The following is a 17,472-nucleotide window of genomic DNA, read 5'->3' as shown; positions in this document are numbered from 1 at the left end:
CCCTTGGGGGGGGTTCAAAGTTCTCACCACACATCTAGATAAGTTCCTTGGGGGGTCTAGTTTCCAAAATGGGGTCACTTGTGGGGGGGTTCCACTGTTTAGGTACATCATGGGGCTCTCCAAATGTGACATGGCGTCCGATCTGAATTCTAGCCAATTTTGCATTGAAAAAGTCAAACGGCGCTCCTTCCCTTCTGAGCTCTGCCAAGCGCCAAAACAGTGGTTCCCCCCCACATATCAGGTATCAGCGTACTCAGGACAAACTGCACAATAACATTTGCAGTCCAACTTCTCCTGTTACCCTTGGTAAAATAAAAAAAATTGAACCTGAAGTATTTTTATGTGGAAAAAAAGTTAAATGTTCATTTTTTTTTTTTAAATATTCAAAAAATTCCTGTGAAGCACCTGAAGGGTTAATAAACTTCTTGAATGTGGTTTTGAGCACCTTAAGGGGTGCAGTTTTTAGAATGATGTCACTTTTTGGTATTTTCTATCATATAGACCCCACAAAGTGGTTTCAAATGTGATGTGGTCCGTAAAAATAAAATGGTGTTACAAAAATGAGAAATCGCTGGTCAACTTTTAACCCTTATAACTTCCTAAGAAAAAAAATTTTGGTTCCAAAATTGTGCTGATGTAAAGTATACATGTGGGAAATGTTAGTTATCAAGTTTTTTGTGTGCCGTATCTCTGTGATTTAAGGGCATAAAAATTAAAAGTTGGAAAATTGCGAAATTTTCAAAATTTTCGCCAAAGTTCCGTTTTTTTCACAAATAAGCGCAAGTTATATGAATGAAATTTTACCACTAACATGAAGTACAATATGTCACAAGAAAATAATGTCAATCACCGGGATCCATGGAAGCGTTTCAGAGTTGTTGCCTCATAAAGGGACAGTGGTCAGAATTGTAAAAATTGGCCTGGTCATGAACGTGCAAACCACCCTTGGGGGTGAAGGGGTTAATTTCTCCTGTGAGTACGAAGCAGAAAAGAAGTAGAATTGCATTAGATGCAGAAAACATTGCATGTGTATTTCTGCAATGGAGACGCAGTAAAGATGCAATCTGCTTATGGCTGCATCAATGAAGTCTTGTTAAAGCCAAATATCAAGAAGTTTCTAAAACATACCAGCTTTATTTAAAATATAACATACCAACAAAAGACAAAAACCACAGCATCAAATGCGATAAAAGTGCATCTAAAAATAAACACTCAAATGCAATGGGGAAATAAAAATTTGCGTAAGGGTATGTCAACACGTTATTTGTCTTCTGGTAGGCAAACCGCAGTGTAAAATAAGTGTTTTGTTTACATGTTATTGCTGCAGATTTTTCTCCACTCATTAGTATGGGTAAAATCTGTAGCAAAAAAACTCTGCAAAAATGGACACGCTGCATGTTTAAATCTGCACCAAATCTGCAAGTCAGAAATAAGCAATGTGTGCGCATGAAACTTCAGGATTCTCATTCACTTTGCTGACATCAGGAAACCCTTCAGGTTTTGTGCAGAAAAACGCAACTAATCTGCAACGTGTGTACAGGCCTTAATACGTGCAGAAAAAGTGGGATTCCATCACCCGGATGTCCGGATCGCAGTCCTGCTTGATATTTAGGAAAACGTCTTTTTTCTTAAATAAAAATGCATGCTACAGGGAGGGGATTAGTGCAGATTAATTTGGAGGCATGCTAGTGCAGTACATTGTGTCACCATTCTTGGTAATATCAATGATATTTCGTACTTTGGTGTCTGGGTGAGGACTAACGTGACTTTTTATAACCTTTTATTGTATATCCTGTACATTATTGTACTCTTTTGTTATTATCCTTCCAGCTTGTAATAATTTTGCATGAAACTTCACTTTGAGTGTGGATTTTATTCTGGCTACTATATATATACTGCATCAGTTACAACATTTTGTAGTATTAAATACAATATAGTATATTTAATGTTCTTTCCTCCCCAGGGCAAACTCATCCAGCAGAGCAGCGTGCCCAATGCTAACCATCTGTAATATCCACACTGTTGGGATTCCGCTCCACTAGTCGGTTCATGCCGTGCGTGAATTGCATATTTGCAGTCATGAGCTGACTAGCGTCTCATTTGTTTTCTCTCAATAAAACACTGATTGAATCGGATTGACTTGTGACTGCAAGTATGCAATTGGGAGATGGCCAGGGTGGATAAAAATCAATGTTTTTTTTTTTTTTAAAAATCGGATTTTTTTTATTTAAATCGGATTTTTTTTATTTAAATCGGATTTTTTTCAATAAACTGCTTTTTGAGGAAAATATTTTACCATCCAAAGGTTCTTCAATCATGAGATAAAGCTGAGTTGTTTAACTCAGTAGAATAAAGGCTGTATATGTGTAACATTCACAATGCCATGCTCTTCCAGAGGTTTCTGTAGGATTAGTGGGCAGTTTCTCTCCTATATTATCACAGACGCTCGCTTTACTTACGCAGTTCTCAAAACTGAATTTGACTCCGCAGAGGTCCCAGCCTCTTCTTCACGGCAAAAATGTTACAACATGAACAGAGTTGAGAAAAAGACCTTAATCCTATTGTTCTACAAACCTATGAATACAGAATCAAGCCCTTCAGTGCCAAGTCCAAGAAGTTAGACAATATGTTTCTGATTGTTTGAAGTGGAATAGATCTGCACAACACAAGAAGAATGTGAATCTAAGTGTGAGGAAGAGGAAGGGCAAGCAGACAAGAAAATGAAAGTGAAACTTTGAGCACAATACTGCAGCATAGCCACAGACAGACAAGTCTGGATCTGTTTGTGTACGATCTGAGGTTTATTACATTTTTTCCTTATAATGGCGGCAGGCCGTAAAAGAGACCCAGTTTGGGAATATTTTAATGAAGCGCCTTCGCCTATCGGTAAGGCAGGCATGCGTGCAAAATGCAAACGATGCAACAAAGAGATGCAAGGCCTGGTGGCGCGAATGAGGCAACATCATGAGAAGTGCGGTGATGAAGATGACCAAAGAAACACTTCTGAACAGGCAGGATCTTCAGGTTGGTAAATATTTTTATTGAATCCTATTTCTAAAGACTGAACTGTCATGTGTGAGAAAAATTATTTCTTATTATTACTGCATGTTACTGTCATTTGGTACAGTTATGAAGAAAAACAAATATTCCTTTTGGGGCAGGGGCAGTGATGTGTTGTGTACAATAAGCAGAAATTGTATAAACAATAAAATAACAGCATTGACTTTTTTTGTTTAGGGGAATTCATGGATTCTGGAAACTATCCACCTCCAATATCACCATCATCCTGTTCTACAGTTTCAGAGTTATCCATCCAGGATAGTGCTTCATTAGCAGCAGCAGCAGCATCATCATCATCATCAGACACCCACAGCCACATATCACCATCACCCAAAAGGAAGAAAAAACCTTTACCTCCTGGAACCACCATAGATAGGTTTGTGATAAGAACTAGCAGATTAGAAAAAGAGTTGATTGATGAAAAAATTGCCCAGTTTATTTATGCAACGAACTCTTCTTTCCGTCTGACGGAGAACCCACATTTCATTAATATGGTTCAGTCACTGAGACCAGGATACAGTCCACCCAGCAGAGCTGATGTTGCAGGGAAACTGCTGGATCAAGTGTATGACAGAGAAATGGAGCAATGTGCAACAGCTCTGGAGGGTAAAATTGTTAACCTAAGTATTGATGGGTGGAGTAATGTCCACAATGATCCTATTGTATGTGCTTGTATAACAGAAGAAGGTAAAGTCTTCCTTGCACAAACAACTGATACGTCAGGAAATGCACACACAGCAGAATACTTACAAGAAGTGGCAGTAAAAGCTATAACGACATGTGAACAAAAATTCAAATGTCTAGTACGCAGTTTGGTCACTGACAATGCTGCAAACGTATCCAAGATGAGAAGAGATTTAGAAGAGCAGGGAGGGAATACAAAGCTGCTAATAACATATGGTTGCAGTGCTCATTTGCTGCACCTCTTAGCCAAAGACTTAAGTGTTCCAGAAATAAAGGCTAATGTTGTTGAAATTGCTAAATACTTCCGTAATAATCATTTTGCTGCAGCAGCTCTGAAAAGGATGGGTGGAACCAAGCTAACGCTCCCACAAGATGTTAGATGGAACTCTGTGGTGGACTGTTTTGAGCAGTATATCAAAAACTGGCCTATTCTGATGACACTTTGTGAAGAAAATCGAGATAAAATAGATGGCACTGTCACGGCCAAAATCCTCAACATTGGGCTTAAGAGAAATGTTGAACATATGCTGAGCTTCCTGAAACCCATCTCTCAAGCTTTAAACAAAATACAGAAAAATAGCTGTTTTATTGCGGATGCTGTTGAAATTTGGAAGGAACTGAGTGAACACTTAAAAACAGAACTACACATGGACAGAATTAAATTGCAAGCAGTAAACAAACGAATGGGACAAGCACTGACTCCAGCTCATTTTTTGGCAAATATTGTCAATATCCAATATCAGGGTCAAAACCTAAGTGCTGAGGAAGAGGAGTTAGCTATGACATGGGTATCCAGCAATCATCCATCTTTAATGCCAACTATAATAAACTTCAGAGCTAAGGGGGAACCATTCAAGAAATATGTTTGAAGATATTTTAAGGAAGGTCACACCAGTAAACTGGTGGAAGTCACTTAAGCGCTTGTAGTTAGAGACTGTTCAAGTAATGATTTCACTTTTAACAGCAGTAGCTTCTTCTGCAGGCGTTGATAGAATATTCTCTTCCTTTGGACTCATTCATTCTAAATTGAGAAATCGGTTGGGACCCAATAAAGCAGGAAAGCTTGTTTTTCTTTTCCAGATTATGAATAGGAACAAAGAAGAAGATGATGATGAAGATGACAAGTGAGCTACAGAGGACAGCAGGGACAGTAGTATTTAAGTTTTTCATGTGTCGGCTGGGCTGACAGTCTAAGTTTCTTAAAATATATATATATATTTTGTTTAGCCAAATTAGTTAACAAACATGGATGTTTGTTTAAGCAAATAACTTATGCTGTAATGTTGTTATTGTTTCAGTTGAATGAATCTATTTAAATTGTTATTAAGGTCAGGATTATTTTTCTCCTTCCTAAGTACAACAGAACAGTGGTGTCCAAATATGAATGATTAACCCATTAAACTGGGGAGACAAAAGTAATATAAAAAGTGATTCTAAAAATCTTCATCTACTTGCATGTTAAAGTAGCAAGAACTAGTTTAGGTAGAAACTTTGATTTAAATCACTGATTTAAATCAAGCCATACTGACTAGTGATTTAAATCGTGATTTAAATCAGTTAGATTTAAATCAAATCCACCCTGGAGATGGCGGTCACCAAGAAGAGCGTGGCGGTCTGTTACCCCTTGTGTATGATCAGCAGATGTGACCTCCTGATGTGGAGACCAGGCAGATGGTTCTCAAGTGGTTTGTCTCCCTAGCTGTGCGGTGATATGAGAGTCGGGGATGTATTGCTCCATAACTAGGCCAGTCTGCTGTTCAGGAGTGTAGAGCAGCCATTGTTGGAGTTGCAATGTCAGTAATTATTACATTGTGACTTTGTATTCCCCTCAGCCAGCTGTATGTTGCCCACAAGAACGGAAGAGTGGATCAAGCACTTTCTCTTGGATTTCTTTTATGTTGGCTCGGAGGGGACGTCTCAAATTTTGTCGGGTCCTATTTAACCAGGCAGCTTCCAATCCAGGTACATCTCAGTATCCATTGTAAGGTCCTCGTGTCAAAAGTGGTGCCCAAAGTTACTGATTAGGATCCATAATTCCTTTTTCCTAAGGGCTCATGCAGTCATCGGTTGTTCAGTCCTACCATGGACCACCGTGCACTGACTGGCCGTGGGTCTCCCCACCCTGGCATGACAGCCTCATAGAGTCATATGACGCTGTTGTGCGATCAGAGGCCAGCGGGCAGTCCATACAATACTTTCCGTATTTTCACCGAGATCCACGGATGTCTGCATGAACCCTGACCAGTGTAGTAATGGAATTCTGAATATTCGGATGGGGTGCAACGGCCCCTTCATGCAAGGGCAGTTTGACACTCGGGGCTGTGCATGTCTTGTGATTAACATCAAGGCTTAATAATAGAGATTTTTAGTTTAGAACAATGTAAGTTATGAGTTCATTTGTAAGACTCCTGGAGATAACTTCCTATGCCATTTGTACTTAATGTTTTTCCAGGACCATGATATTCACAACCATGTCATGGGATAAAGTCCTCAATATCAGATGCCAGAACACCCATATTTGTACACTGTATTGTGGCTGTTCTCAGCACAGCTCCTATTAAAATGAGTGGGAATCGAACTGCAGTACCAAGAACAGCCACTGCAGTGTACAGCGCTGTGGCGCTCCGGCTCTGTGTCTTTCAGCCGCCTGCAGGATGTACTAAGAGCTGATCAGTGGTCTATTCCTGCACACATCCCTTTAACACCACGATCATGTTTGCTGTGCCATAAAATATGGACACAGCAATGCCACCTGGTCATAAGAGGCAACCACTGTCTATTAACGCAATTATTTTATGTTTCTGGTCCTCTAGATTCCATGTTAATTTATTTTTACTTGTTTCTTTTCAGGTTGTCGCTGCCATTTTTTATGTCAACATGGATATAATTATGATATCTCAGTTTGCCTACTACAAATTGAAAAACAAGAAGTTGAAAGGTAATTATACATTTGTATTCATTGTGTCTCATAGAACAGTGATTAATATAGCAACCTGAAGAAGAAATGACTACAGTATGAGTTTCTTGTATATTTGTTATTTTCACTCTATATAATCTACTGAAATAAGGTAACTTAATAAATAATCTCTGAACAGAAAATACCCACCCCCCCAATTCGCCTTTAAGGGAACATTTCCTGAACTTTAGAGTCACCAAACTTATCTGTGTAGAGTAGAAAAAGGGAAAGGGCTCTTCCATCCCTGGCTAGTGTATCCATTCTCCGCAGCCTAGTGCCCAACCCTGTCCGTGTGAGTGACGTACACTCAGCACTGTGGATAACAAAGGCACGTCAGGCAAATGGGGAATGTCTGCCCTGGACACCAGTAGGCCACCCTCGCTGGACTCTCCGCATCGTGTACGGAAAATTCAAAGATGATTTCATCCGCAATGGGACAGTACATTTGCATCCAGGAAGTTATTATTGAATGTTACTTCCCTACAGAGCATTGTTAGTGTAAGTTCACACTAGGCATTTTTTTCAGTAATTTTTTTTTTTTTTTTCTGCAGAAAAACCTTATCTCTTGACAGGATAGAAGCTGCAGAAAATAAAGCTTGCTTGTTCTTGCTTGTGGTTTTGGCATGCTAGATATATCTTTTGTGCATGCTGATAAAGTTTAGTGTTGGGGGGGGGGGGGGGGGGGAGAGACCTATTCTATAGGATCAGGTTTTCGAAAAAGCCGCAAAACCTGATGACTGCGTTTTTCTCGTTCCCCCTTGACGGAGCCAAGGAGAGAGGGGATCCACTCTACAAGGACTGGAAGCCTACAGATAAAAAGGGCGGTACCTTTCTCCTGCATCCGTTGGTTTCCTGTCCTTGACGGGGAACCTACACTCGACATACCTGCAAAGGAAGGCATTCTTGAAGTGCCAGAAGATTGTTGTGGGATGCAAGGCCCGGCCAGACCGATTTAGCCAGCAGGGGTTCCTTGCCTCGGCTGGCGCAGTGTACTGAGGCGCCACTGCTAGGATCAGTGGGCTTCTAGGATTTGTGTGGAGAGGCAGCACGGAAGATGCATCGCTGGGTATGCTCTGCAGGCGGTCCGGCCAGGCCAGCACTGGAGGCTGATGCGAGACGCGTGCTCCGGTACTTCCGGGGTCTAGTGCGCGGGGACGTGGTTGCACCCCCAATGACGCGGCGCTGCAAGGTAGGACTGGGGAAATCCAGTCAGCACATTTTGCGTGTCCTCACCGGCAGTGTATATGCCGGATACTGTCTGCCCTATGAAGGGCATACAGGCATCTAGGCCTAATGACACACTGAAACAGCACAGGTGTGCTTGGGGTGGGGAAGGGGAAATGCCACGGCTTATTTAACACCAGAAAGCACTAGTCATAAGCGATCAGGATCACCAGGAGGTGCAGACTCTGCATGCCCAATCACAACCCCAGCAGCAGCAGCCGTTGTCACAGCCACAACAGCGACAGCAGGAGGAAAAACGAGCGGGACACCAAGAGGACCCTTCCCATCATAACGAGCATGGTAACAGTGGGAGTGGTCGTTCTGGCAGATCGTCCCAGTGCAGCACGGACTCCAGTATGGCGTCGAACACAGGAGAACCCATCTACAAGAATGGTTCCTCCTCCTCCTAACCCCGGTTCCCCTTCTGTCAGAATAGTAACTGAGCTACGTGAACGTCCACCTTATAATTGGGGCCCCAAATACGGGACCTGTGCACTTTGCATGGAGGAGTTACCCACTACATGGGGGGAAAAAGACTCTGCAGCTCTTGTATATCGCAAGCTATCTGAAGAGACCCAGGAGTTTGCATCAGATCTTAGGTCCTTAATAAAATCACACGTAGAAAATACGTTTAGGTCCCTTCAGGATAAGGGGCAATAACGGCGAAAGTCCAGAGACAGGTCCCCAGAGTTCGTTGCCTGTAGCAGTTCAGAGGATGAAGAGAGGGACTTCGATACGTCGAATTCATCAGCATCTTCATCCGGCGGCGGTGTTGGCTGTTTCCCCTTGGAGGAAACAGAGCCTCATCGAAGCAGCCAGAACCTCCATGGGACTGGTAGACCCTCGTCCAAAAAGATCAGTTCAGGACATAATGTTCAGCTGACTAGAACAAAGATCTTTCCCCCTAAATCAGAAAATCCAATCCCTAATTAAGAGAGTAGAAGAAACTAGAGAGGGCCTTTTATCCCCAAAGAAGAAATATTCTTTTGATGACCCAGCATGTTCTTTTGTGGCAGAAGGCCCCAAAATTAGATGTGGCAATTGCCAAGGCTTCCAAAAAGGTTTTCTCTTCCCTTTGAGGATATGGGAGGATCCCATGGACAAAAAAGCAGATACTTTCCTGAAGGGTTCATGTGAGACCACCGGGTGAAGGCTAAAACCTGCTGTAGCTGCCCCTTGTACAGCCTTTCACTGATGGCCTGGCTTGACCAGCTGGAATCACAGCTGAGAAAACCTCTAGGGACAATATATACTAGACTCCATCCAGTAATGAAAAGAGCTGCTTTCTTGGCTGACACATTGGCGGACTCGGTCAGGCTGGCAGCCAGATCAACAGTCTTCTCTATTGCAGCCCGGTGAGCTCTCTGGCTTAAATGTTGGCCAGGAGATCTGCAGACAGTCATGACTATGCTCTATTCCTTGTGAGTGCAAATTCTTGTTTGGGCCTACACTTGATATTTTGGACAAAGTGGGGGATAATTAAAAAAAAAAAAAAAAAAGCTTCCCTATCCTCTCCAATACCTCTTATAGGAAATCCTTTCGGAGTAGGAAACTTATCCGAAGAAAGCCCCTCAGGAACCAGGATAAGTGGGAGGATAGAAGGGGGAAGAATCCAAGGGGTTCTTGTTCAACAGGCCCCCCAATGACAAAAAGGAGACATCCCAATGAGGGTTTTCCCCAGGTGGGGGGGAAGGTTATTTTTTTTTTTTATTTTTTTTTTTTTTTTTTTTTTCTGGCCTAAGAAAAAAAATTCCAACAGCTCTTGGATCGTAGACCTAATAAAATCAGGTCTAAAACTTCATTTCCACTCACTTCCCTGTCCAAATTTCAGTGACACCCCGGAGATCTTCAAATGAAGAGTAACTAGACTTGGAGCGGGAGGTTCTGGGTCTGATACGGAAAGCAGCACTTCAAGAGGTCCTTTACCGGGAAAAAGGTGAAGTATTTTACTCCCCTCTGTTCCCGAGGAAAAAGCCAGGTGGAACGTTCAGAACAATCATAAATTTAAAGAAACTGAAAAAGTTACTGAAAGTTCAAATCTTCCAAGATGGAAAGAATAAAAACATCAGTAAAAATGCCATTTCCGGACTGTTTAATGACTGTGCTGGACCTGAAGCACGCATACTATTATGTCCCCATCCACAGAGACTATCGGAAATTCTTCAGAGTAGCAGTCCCGATAAATGGGGTAGAAAATCACTGTCCATTCAGCAAGATGGTGGCAGAGGTAATGGCACACTTGAGGGAACAAGATATCCTAATTGTCCCATAACTAGATAATTTTCTGATAATGGGCTACTCCCCCCACCATTGCAAGAACCAACTAGAGAAAGTCATGGATTCCTTGGGGAACTTAGGCTGGATTTTGAATCTAGGGAAATCCAAAACTGTGTCGAACCAAGTGCAGGAATATCTGGGTATCATATTAGATTCAAAGAAACACGAGTGTCGCCTCCTGAAGAACGTTCAGAAAATCATAGCCCTGATATCTCGGATGAGGGACCTCTCCTCTATGACTTTGTGGAAAGTGATGTCCCTCCTAGGTTCCATGATTGCCTGTCCCAGAAGTTCCATGGTCTCAGACACACACCAGAGATTTGCAGTGGGAAATTTTATCAGCTGAAAACTCTCTAAAAGGGCATTTAGAAGGGCAGTTAACCTTGTCATTAGAAATGGTACTTTCTTTAGAATGATGGGTGAGGCTAAACAACTTAACACGGGGCATTCTGTGGGTGATTTCAATCTCTTGTTCCTACCACAGAAGCTCTAGGGGTTGGGGGGGGCTCGCCTGAACGACTAGATGGGTCCTCTGTCCAGACCCCCTGCGCTAAGATCAGCATCCTCAAACATGAAGACACTATTGCAGTAAAGTTCGCCCTTTTAGAATTCTTGAACACTTTCCAGGGACACCACGTAAGGGTATGTGCACACGTTGCGGATTTGGCTGCGGATTTTTCCACGTGGATTTGGCTGAATCTGCAGGTAAAATGACCTGCGTTTTACCTGTGGATTTACTGTGGATTTTGTGCAGATTTCACTTGCGTTGATACACCTGCAGATTCCTGTAATGGAAGAGGTGTGAAAACGCTGCGGATTCTGCACAAAGAATTGACATGCTGCGGAAAATAAACCGTGGCAAATCTGCACGTCTTTTTTTCCGCAGCATGTGCACAGCGGATTTGGTTTTCCATAGTTTTACATGGTACTGTACACCGCATGGAAATCCGCTGCGGATCCGCAGCCAAATCCGCAACGTGTGCACATACCCTAAGAGTATTCTTAGACAATCGGGTAGTAGTAGCATGCTTAAATCACCAGGGAGGGACCTGATCCCTCTCATGAAAGTGACAAGGTCCATGTTTCAGTTAGCTGAGGGCAACTTGGAGTCTCTTTATGCACTCCACGTAAGACTGACAGAAAATCGCAGCGAGAGCTTCCTGAGTCGGACCCAGCTGAGACAGGGCGAGTGGGAACTGAATCAGTCAGTGTTCGTCCAGATCGCAGAAAGGTGGGGACATCCTTCCATAGATCTATTTGCCAACTGTCAGAACAGGAAAGTAGACACAGGTTGCGAAATAGACCCCCCCCCCCCCCATAGCGTTGGAGGCCTTCATGATTCCATGGGACCACAATCTAGCCTAGCTTTTCCTCTTATTGCCCTGATTCCGGCAGTTCTGAAGAAAATCCAGACAGGGCAAAAGTGATCTTAATGTCCCCCTTGTGGCCAAAGAGGACGTGGTTTTCTTGGCTGAGGATGATGTCCATCTCGGACCCCTGGTTACTTCCAGAGCTTCTGAACCTTCTTTTCCAGGGACTGGTTCTTCATACTCAGGTAACGAACTTACACATGACAGCCTGTAATTTGAAAAGGCTTTCCTAACTAATGAGGGATTTTTCCTGAAATAAACCTCCACGTTGCTACAAAGTAGGAAACCCGTAACCACCAAACTTTATGGGAAAACGTGGAGAAAGTTCTTATCTTCAGGTTCCAAGTTAGAAGGAGGAGTTCCTCTAACAGCCATCTTAGAGTTGCTATAGAAGGGGTTGGAACAGGGCCTAGCTACAAGCACTTTAAAGAGAGAGGATTCAAAAAGATATAAACTGGAGCAGTGGGCAGCAACTAACAGAATGGTTTTTAACAAAGAAGAAAGAAAAGTCCTACATCTGGGCAATAAAAAGAAAAATGAAAAAAGCATATACAGAATGGGAGGACTAGGGCTAAGCAACAGCACATGTGAAAAAGACTTGGGTATACTAATAGATCATAAACTGAACATGAGTCAGCAGTGTGATGCAGCAGAAAAAAAGGGAAAAGGCAATTCTGGAATGTATTAACAGAAGCATACAGTCGAAATCACGTGAAGTCATTATTGCCCTCTACTCCTCTTTTGTCAGACCTCATCTGAAATATTGTGTCCAGTTTTGGGCACCACATTTTTAAAAAAAGACATCGACACACTGGAGCAAGTTCAGAGAATAGCGACCAGAATGGTGACCGGTCTGCAAACCATGTCCTATGAGGAACGGTTATAGGATTTGGGAATGTTTAGCTTGCAAAAAAGACTGAGAGGAGACTTTTAATAGCTGTCTACAAATATCTGAAGGGCTATCACATTGTAGAAGGATCATCTTTATTCTCATTTTGCACATGGAAAGACTAGAAGCAATGGGATGAAACTGAATGGGAGGAGACACAGATTAGATAAAAGCTTTTTCATAGGGTGATCAATGAGTGGAACAGGCTGCCACGAGAGGTGTTGAGATCTTCTTCCATGGAAGTCTTCAAACAGGCTGGACAGACATCTGTCTGAGAATTTAGTGAATCCTGCTTTGAGCAGGGGTTTGGACCAGATGACCCAGGAGGTCCCTTCCAACTCTACCATTCTATGATTCTAAAGGTTCAAGTCACTGCATTAGGGACCCTATACAATTACGACCTAGATAGGAATCAATTGATATCCAGATTCATCAACGCATCGGCCAGGTCTAGACCCATCTTTCGGAATACTCCTCCTTTGGATTTAAATTTGGTACTTTTATAGCCCTGACCAAACCTCCTTTCGAACATCTGGCAGAGGCTTCGCTGTGAATCCTGTCCCTTAAGACAGGGTTCCCTAACGCCAGTCCTCAAGGCCCACCAACAGATCATGTTTTCAGGATTTCCTTAGTATTGCTCAGGTGATAATTGCATCACCTGTGCAATACAAAGGAAATCCAGAAAACATGATCTGTTGGTGGGCCTTGAGGACTGGTGTTGGGGAACCTTGCCTTAAGACATCATTTTTAGTAGCTCTCACGTCAGCTCGTAGGGTCAGTGACATCCAGGCATTATCGGCTGGCCACCCCTTTACACAAATCTTGGAGGATGGTTATTCTTAAGACAGACTCGGCCTACTTGCCAAAAGTGGTGTTGAGTTTCCATAGATCTAAGGAGATCTCCCTCCCTTCTTTTTGTCCCAATCCCAAGAACAAGAAAGAGAGTATTACATACACTAGATGTCAGAAGGTGCCTAATCCAATATCTAGTGGCCACATGAGTGTAGGAAGGATAGGTCTCTTTGTGTGCTTTCAGGGACCTTGAAAGGGGCAAAAGGCTTCTAAGGGCACATTGGCGAGATGGCTAAAGGATGCCATCACACTGTCATACTCCTCATATAGGATAGCCATACCAGAGAAACTGAAAGCTCATTCATCGAGGGCAGTGGCAGCCTCATGGGCGGAAAGAGTCGGTGCCTCAATAGAACAGAATTGTAGAGCCGCTACGTGCTCTCCCCACCCCCCCCCCCCTCTACATTCTTCAGTCTCTAGCGTCCACCCAGCAGCACAGCACAGAGATTTCCATTCCTAATATTGTAATAGATTGTATTCTGCTGCTGTACAGGCCAGTTCCAAATCTTCCCTCATTTCTGTACCCCTTAAACAATTCTGTTTGTACTATTGCTGGTTAGTAAAAGGAAATGGGCATCATTAAACACATTGGCTCATTCATTAAAGCAATAGTCAGAATTTTGGCGTAAATTGCTTTGACAGTCGCAACATTTTTAAGAAGCTCCGCATTTGTCACCAATATTTGTGGATCTGTGGCTGGGTGGGGGCATGACGCCACAGCTCATCGTATTCATGAGTAGCGCTGTCGTACTTTAAACTCCAGTCTGGGACTAGCATAACGCTTGTGGTGTGGCCCATGGAAGACGTCAGGGATGTCTGATTCCAACACGCCCCCTCATTAAGATGACCGTTCTTGAAGATTTGGGGCCATTGTATGAGTAGAGACAGTGCTGTAAAATCTATATGTAGACCACCACTCCAAAATTAAATGCATAGCTTAACGCCATTGCATTCCAAAAAAATAAAAATATATATATTTATATTTATTATAATTTTTTTTTTTTTTTTTTGAGGGGGAATGTAGTGGCTTTAGGCTATGTATTTATATATACCGTATATACTCGTAAATAAGCCGAGTTTTTCAGCACTTTTTTTTTTTTTTTTTTTTTTTTTTTTTTTTTTTGCTGAAAACGCCCCCCCCCCCCCCCCCCCCCCGGCTTGTACATGAGTCAACTGTAACCACCACACATAAAAAGGAAGGACCAGCTATCACACAGTGATATATCCTGACCAAGTGATATCCACTGCTGGTGCACCTATAGACACTAATAATTATGACTAATAGGACAGCCAAATCACTAAACAAAACACAACACAAAGAACACATATTGACCATGAGTCCCTAGAATAAAAGAATATATTTTTCCCTTCACCCATGACAGCACCACATGAGAGAGGGATCCGCCCCGCCAGGACAGGAACCTACTGAGACATAAGGGGCGGCACCTCTCCCCCGCTTCAGTTGGGTTCCTGTCCTGGAAGGAATCCCACTGTGGCGGTGCCTGTCATGGGCGAAGAGAAAGAAGACCCAGGCCCGTCCCGGCGCGGGAAGAACAGGTAGCTTAGCGCCGGCCGTCGGGTCCTGGAAGCGCAGTCCCCGGGGTCCCTGGGGCTCCGGGTTCGTGCGGGCGTGGATGGGATCCCGGTGGCTCCGGGAAGCCCCCACCGCGCCGCCCTCCCCTCGCGCACGCCGCATCTCGATCCCCGTGGCAGGGGAGAGACGCTGGCGTCTTCCGGCCGCTGACGTCAGCGGCGCTTGGAATGCTGGGTGCGCCGGCTGACGTCAGCAGAAGGCGACGGTGTAATGGCGCCGGGTGCGACGCCGGCTTTCTGAAGCGCTGGGCCGGCGGTCGCAGGGGGGAGGGGAGGAAGACGCTCACCAGGCGGAGGCATGCAGATTTAAAGGGGAAGACAGCGGTAGATCGGCGGTGCAAGATGGAGTCCGAGCAGGAACGTTCAGCGTCCCTGCCTCCCTCACAGCCCTCTGGCAGAAAGCATGGAAGCCATTCAAGCAGTAGTCGCCCCAGCCGCAGGTCGGGGCACTCCTCAAGGTCCAAAGAGCGCGGGTCAGGTGCTCCGACGCAGCCTCCAAATCCGGTACCCTTGATTACGGGTGGTGAGTGATCTTCGTGAATGTCAGCAGTATGTTAATAGGGGGTTTTTCTATTGTATGCTTCACCCTGTAGGAAAGGCCCAGAAAAGCAGGAAGCAAGAAGAACAATAGGGATTGTGCTATATGTAAATCTCCCCTAGCAAGAGACTGGCAAAAAGATCTCTGTGCTTCGTGCATTCAGCGAACTATGGCGGAGGAAGCACCTAGTTTCGCAGCCAATCTAATATCTGCCCTCAGGTCAGAAATGGAAGGCTCAATTAAGTCCTTATTGAAAAAAGGGAAAAAAAGCAGGAAGGATTTCCCTAGTTCCCCCTCAGATTCCGCATCAGTATCATCTCAGGCGGAAAAATCATCCTCCTCAGACTCCTCAGATAGTGACACAGGGGGTAAGCCATGTTTCCCTGTAGAAGATACAGATGCCCTCCTAAAGGCCATTAGAACCACAATGGGCCTACAGGAAGAAAGGGCGGCCAAAACCCTAGAGGACGTCATGTTTGGGGGGCTTCAGGAGAGGAAAAAACGAACCTTCCCAGTAAACGCGAAAATCCAGGCGCTTATTGAGAAGGAGTGGAAAAAGCCTGAAAAATCGGGGGCCCTTCCATCCGCTTCTAAGAGGCGATACCCCTTTGAATACAAGGATACGGAAATATGGGACAAAGTCCCAAAAATAGATGCAGCGGTGTCCAGGTCTTCCAAAAGGTCGGCCCTGCCCTTGGAAGACGCAGGGGTTCTTAGAGACCCGCTAGACAAAAAAGCGGACTCATATTTGAGGCACGCATGGGAAGCAACAGCAGGAGGTCTTAAGCCGGCAATAGCGGGCACCTGCACGGCACGCTCCCTCATGATCTGGCTGCAGCAGTTAGAAGAGAAGCTGGCGTCAAGGGTCCCAAGAGAGAAGATCTTATCAGACATGTATCTCTTGCACGGGGCAGCGGCTTTTCTGGCAGATACCTCGGCGGACTCTATGCGATTAACAGCCAGAGCAGCGTCACTATCAAATGCTGCTAGACGCGCGTTATGGCTTAAAGGCTGTCCGGGTGACCTTCAGTCCAAGACCAAATTGTGCTCTCTCCCCTGCGATGGCCGATTCCTGTTCGGCAAAAACTTGGATGATATTCTGGAGAAAGCAGGCGATAAGAAAAAAGGCTTCCCCAGATTCCCTATGGATCAGAGGAGACAGCCCTTTCGGAGGGGAAGATTCAATAGAGGACGTCCTCCCGCTGACAGGAGAAGATGGGAGGATAAAAAGAAGAAAGAATCAGGGTTTATGTTTGGTGGAGGCACCTCCACCTCCAAAAAGTCACCACAGTGACGCCAGTATTCCAGTAGGAGCGAGATTGGCACTCTTTTTCCAGGCCTGGGAAAAGATCTCCTCCAACACCTGGATTCTGAGCATCCTAAAAGAAGGCCTGAAAATCCCCTTTATTCGTCAGCCAAAATCCGTGGTCGTCATCACACCTATCAGGAAGATGACCGAAGAACAACTGGCCTTAGAAACAGAAATCCTGAGCCTGATAGACAAGCGGGTACTGTCCGAGGTGCCACGCTTACAGGAAGGAAAGGGGTTTTATTCACCCCTTTTCCTAATAAAAAAACCGGATCAGTCGTTCAGGACAATCATAAATCTCAGACGCCTCAATCTATGGATAAAGAACCCGACCTTCAAGATGGAATCAGTAACTACGGCAGTGAAGCTGCTACATCAAGATTGCTTCATGGCCGTAGTCGATTTAAAGGATGCGTATTACCACATCCCTATCCATCCAGATTACCAGAAATACCTGAGGGTAGCGCTTTATATTCAGGGCACACTAAGGCACTTTCAGTTCAGGGCTCTTCCGTTTGGCATATCCATAGCCCCGAGGGTCTTCACCAAGGTCATAGCGGAAGTGACAGCCTTTCTCCGGATTCACGATACGGTCATAATACCATACCTGGACGATTTTCTTATAGTGGGCAGTTCAGAGGACCACTGTACAGCACAGCTGACTCAGGTGATCAACACCTTGCAAGAGTTAGGGTGGATAGTCAATTTCAAAAAATCAAA

The 17,472-nt window shown here is 44.2% G+C and overlaps 1 protein-coding gene across 1 annotated transcript in view; it reads left to right on the top strand.

The window, feature by feature from the left end:
- LOC141092643 (lysosomal amino acid transporter 1 homolog) overlaps positions 1–17,472 on the top strand; it is a 55,712-nt gene that overhangs the window by 16,365 nt on the left and 21,875 nt on the right. Inside the window, exons 2-3 of the mRNA XM_073578993.1 lie at positions 5,577–5,706; positions 6,595–6,682. Of these exons, the coding sequence (XP_073435094.1) occupies positions 5,577–5,706; positions 6,595–6,682 (218 nt within the window). The remainder of the gene's footprint in view (positions 1–5,576; positions 5,707–6,594; positions 6,683–17,472) is intronic.

The sequence above is a fragment of the Dendrobates tinctorius genome, unplaced genomic scaffold, assembly GCF_039654945.1.
Source record: "Dendrobates tinctorius isolate UK_male_01 unplaced genomic scaffold, ASM3965494v1 ptg000060l, whole genome shotgun sequence".
Taxonomy (NCBI): Eukaryota; Metazoa; Chordata; class Amphibia; order Anura; family Dendrobatidae; genus Dendrobates; species Dendrobates tinctorius.
This window is presented reverse-complemented; position numbering and strand designations above follow the sequence as displayed.